General features: G+C 45.5%; 1 protein-coding gene across 1 annotated transcript in view; it reads left to right on the forward strand.

Moving 5' to 3' along the window:
* The first annotated feature begins 2,233 nt into the window (after positions 1 to 2,233).
* The window catches only part of LOC118773831, a 4,231-nt gene continuing 1,835 nt past the window's right edge, over positions 2,234 to 4,629 (forward strand). The window contains exons 1-4 of the mRNA XM_036522921.1: positions 2,234 to 2,393; positions 2,747 to 3,049; positions 3,586 to 3,705; positions 4,472 to 4,495. Coding sequence (XP_036378814.1) covers positions 2,303 to 2,393; positions 2,747 to 3,049; positions 3,586 to 3,705; positions 4,472 to 4,495 — 538 coding nt within the window. The 5' untranslated portion in view covers positions 2,234 to 2,302. The remainder of the gene's footprint in view (positions 2,394 to 2,746; positions 3,050 to 3,585; positions 3,706 to 4,471; positions 4,496 to 4,629) is intronic.

Genomic DNA, 4,629 nt, shown 5'->3' on the forward strand with positions numbered 1-4,629 from the left:
AGTTACGTAACAGGAGAAACACTGAAACAAACCAGCAACAAGACAGAGACCACCATGGAATATATAGGGCTGGGCTGATGAGGCGATGGGATGCAGGTGAGCAGGTAGGCAGGTGGAGGCGATCTGGAAATCATGTGGGCGGGGACAGGGCGGAGAGCGGGGCGGGGCTGGAACACAAGGGAGCTGTAAACAAAAGCGCATGGACCACAGTGACAGACAGGGAGAAACACAAAAACAACAGCTAGGGGACCAGAACACTGACAATCTGATTATGAACCCAGTTTATTTTACTGAGCCACTCTGCTGTGTCTGTTCTTCCTCTGCAGACACACCTGTTACCTGCCTCTTCTCTGAGGCCTGTGTGCTGCCGTGCAGCTTCAAGCCCTCACCTGAAGAGGTCATTCACTGGCAAACACTGCCTGGACGGGATATCATCACTGTCCACAGCTACTACTATGGCGCTGACCAGCTAAGTCACCAAGACGGGCGCTACAAAGGACGGACCTCTCTCTTTAAGGACCTGATCTCCCAGGGCAACGTATCCCTGCTGCTACAGAACACCAGCATTCAGGACCAGGGCAGATACAAGTGTTACACCAGCACCACACTGGGCAACCAGGAGTCCTTTGTGATTCTGAGAGTGGAGGGTAAGTCTCCCCACAACCATCTCCTGCTAATGCCCTCATGACCCACAGTGTTCCTGGTATTTAACATAAATTGCCTCTTTGGGTATCCCTGGTATCCCATGTCTTATATATGCCTTTCCAATTCCCAACGCTGCTGATAATAAAAGGAAAACACTAATAATATTAAAATAAACTGAAAATAATAAATAATTTGATGTTGAATTTTCTTATGCCCTTCATGCAAGCCTGTTTTGGAATCATTAACTGCATACTAGGCTTGTCTCACCTTGACAAGCTCTGCACTAATGTTGAAAGGTGAGCACAGCAGACCTTTGACCACGGTATTCCAGCTAAATGCTCCAATAGTGTAATCTCTGTGTTCCCTGGAAGTGCCCTTGTCTGAGGTGACTGTGTCTGGCTTCCTGTTACACACCTCGTGTGTTCTGTAATGCATTTAGCCAGCAAGGTTAAAGGTGAAGAAGCTTCAGGGTAAAACGGCAGTACTGCCCCCACACCTTCACACTGGAGCTCGCCGCCGTATGACCCTAGACCCAGAGTAATCTAGATCAGTGGTTCTCAACTCCGGTCCTGGGGACCCACTGCCCAGCATGTTTTAGATGCCTCCCTGCTCCAACACACCTGATTCAAGCAGCTGCAGCAGTTAATACCCAGCTGATCATATGAATCATGTGATCTAGTGAGCCTCTCTCTCCCTGTAACAGCTGGCTGCAGAGAATGAAACTGAAACTGAGAAAATCCAACCTCACCTCAGTGTCACTCAAGCTCCACATTCTGAGGAATGGCACCCGGTTAAGTCCCTGCGTTGCCATGGAGACGTGTGCTTTTCTCACTCCACAAGTTTTTCCAGAAGGTTCTCTTCCTCTACAGTAATGCGGATACAGACTTCCCCTAGACAGAGGACTGACATGCTCCATTGAGGAAATTCTGACTCCATCATTGCTAACACTAGAGAGTTCTGATTTGTGGATATTCTTTGAGGAAAAACAACACAGTTGTACTCACAGTAACAATGTTGTGAGCCAACAGTTCAGTACCATGAAGGGCCTCTCATTTATTTCCACAGTCCAGTGTCAGATAAACTACAAATGCTGACCAAACACATCAGATTCACAGTTACTTGTACTTCACAATTCTACTTTTGCCATTATAAAAGCTACCTGTGCTCTGATTTGCTGGATTTCTGTGAACATTCTTAAAGGGGCATGGTTGAAACAGAACATCCCATTGTTAACAGACAGCTCAGAACCTCTCATATGGAGGGCACAGGGACTGAAGGTCATGATTTGTGGACTCACTGTGAACATTCAGTATGCAACAGCCAGCTCCTAAATGAAGAAGTGAGGATCACAGAAGGAACACAGGCGCTGAATATCTGGTCTTTGCATAGAATATCTTTGATGTGTCTATTTTTTGTGATGTCATGAACACCTCACCTCCACTGTGTTTATTGTTATTATGACATCACTGCAGCTCCCATCAAATCAGTGAGCATGGAGAGGACCAGAGAGGGAGTCGCCTGCATGTCCCAGGGCATCTACCCCACCCCTCGCGTTTCCTGGTCCACTGATCCACCCACACCATCAGGAACCCTGCAGGACTCCAGCCAGCTGACTGCAGATGCCCAGGGACTGTTCTCAGTGAGCAGCACAGTCAGGATGTTGGGAAATCTTTATGACCACGCCTATATCTGCTCCGTGTCCAAAGAGGACGGGAGCGGGGAGTGGAGGGCCTCGTTCAGACAGCAAGGTACCGCAGCCTGGATTACAACACCACCACGGATCTCCTGAACAGAGGGGAGCATTTACTGAGGGCAGAATGAGGCTTCATGAACCCCAGAATGGGTGTAGCCTTCAGACTCTATCATTGACTCTTTGACCTTCAGTTTCATTGAGGTCTTCCAATACCTAGTTTAATCTTCACTGGCAATAATCTTGATAGAGCCAGTTACTTTATTGACCCACTTAATAACCCAGAACAGAAATAATATCAGAGATTAACCTTTGTGTGCATCAGTGTGATCATCTTACTGGACCGGGTCTGTCAGGGTGGGAAGGGCTTGCTCTAAGTGTAACTCAGCTTGTGTTTGATTGTTCTTTCAGAGGACATCCATAGAAAAGTGGGCCAAACCCTGGCCATCCCCTGCCCTGTACCAAAGCCCAGCCTCCAGAACTTCACTCAGACCTGGACCTTCATGGGACAAACCCCGCCCATCCTCACATACAACAGCGGCACCTCACACCGGCATATCTCAGACCTGTGGAAGAACCGGGTTCAGGACCTTTTAGAAACCGGGTCGCTCCTGATCCAGAACCCAGAGGGCCAGAACCTCACAGGAACGTACACCTGCAAGGTGTTAGCCGACCGGACCCTGCAGCTGGTGCAGACATATGTCAGATTTACAGGTACAGATCCAGGAAGTGAAAGATAAAGAGGAGAAACTAAATAAAACTCACCTGAGCTGGTCTGGAGCCACAGAGAGCTTCACTTTAATTCAATTCTTTGCTTTATTTGTATCCTTAAGTAAATTTGTTTTGCACCAGAATACAGTGAGTAGAGTGTCCTCCATAGTGTTACACGGACAGCTACACAGATGCAAAACTGCATTGTTTCATATTTTAGGAGCTCATTAAAGAACATGCAGGCACGGTCTCTAAGATGCTATATTGTAGGCTTATGTGTGTTCAGTGTGCAAAGATATTCCTTACTTTTGGCTTTCCAGCATATTTATATCAATGAAGTCACTGATGTATGCTGGGAGTTGAAGTCATATCTTCCCATTTCAAGTTATATACAATATGAATGTACTGCCCGTTTCTGCTTAGAAAGAGTGTCTATAAAAAAAGTCATTCTTAGACTCCTCCTTCATGACTGGCTTTGGTTCAGGGTGAAAATGCTATCAGCTGTAACCCCCTCTGAAGAAGTGTGTCTTTATTTACAGGTGCAGATGAGCATTCTAGGAGTGACACCCTGCACCCTGCTGCTATTGTTGGTATTGCAGTTGCTGTTGTTTTTCTTGTTCTTCTTGTGACAGGACTCCTCATAGTAGCATGGAGAAAAGGTACAGAGAAATATGAACTCTTTGGACCTCATTATTTCAAGACCAAGAATTTAAAACTGCTTTACAGTGTAGTACAGTGGTAATCAAACCAGGCTGACATCCATAAAGCTCATGCACATACACACACTCACATAAAAAACAAAAATGCACATGCACACACATACAAATAAAAAAAAAAAAAAGCAAAATTCTAGGAGTGTCACCAGGAACCATACTGCCACTGCTGCTGCTGCTGCTGCTGTTCTTGTTGGTCTTGGTGTTGTGGCAGTATTCTTATTCAGAGCACACTGACCACGTAAAGTGAAATTATTACTGTTTGAATTTATTATGTTACACCAAGATTTAAAATGTTTGACCAAATGTAAGAGACTGTAAAACAGTGGTAATCAAACTGAAGTGCTGTTCAATGCATACAATGATAGGCTTTCTCTGCCTCTGTCACAAGAACACACTAATTAGTATCTACCTACACTAATGACTATCTAGAGATTGATCAGACTTACAATCTATGGAGTGAGTGAGTTTGTGTGTGTGTGTGTGTGTGTGTGTGTGTGTGTGTGTGTGTGTGTGTGTGTGTGTGTGTGTGTGTGCATGTGTGTGTGTGTGTGTGTGTGTGTGTGTGCGTGTGTGTGTGTGTGTGTGTGTGTGTGTGCGTGTGTGTGTGTGTGTGTGTGTGTGTGTGTGTGTGCGTGTGTGTGTGTGTGCATGTGTGTGTGTGTGTGCGCTCATGTGTACCACATATAACTCTGAGTTCTGTGTACTACAGGATGGCTCAGAAGATCTCAAGATGGTAAGACTGAACCCAGCTTCACTTTCCATATTATCACATACAGCAAAACACATTTTTGACCTATCACAATGTAAACAGGAAAATCAGATACATAACCAAATACACTCAGTTACCACTTTATTAGGTATGTTACA

This window comes from Megalops cyprinoides, chromosome 2 (assembly GCF_013368585.1).
Source record: "Megalops cyprinoides isolate fMegCyp1 chromosome 2, fMegCyp1.pri, whole genome shotgun sequence".
Taxonomy (NCBI): domain Eukaryota; kingdom Metazoa; phylum Chordata; class Actinopteri; order Elopiformes; family Megalopidae; genus Megalops; species Megalops cyprinoides.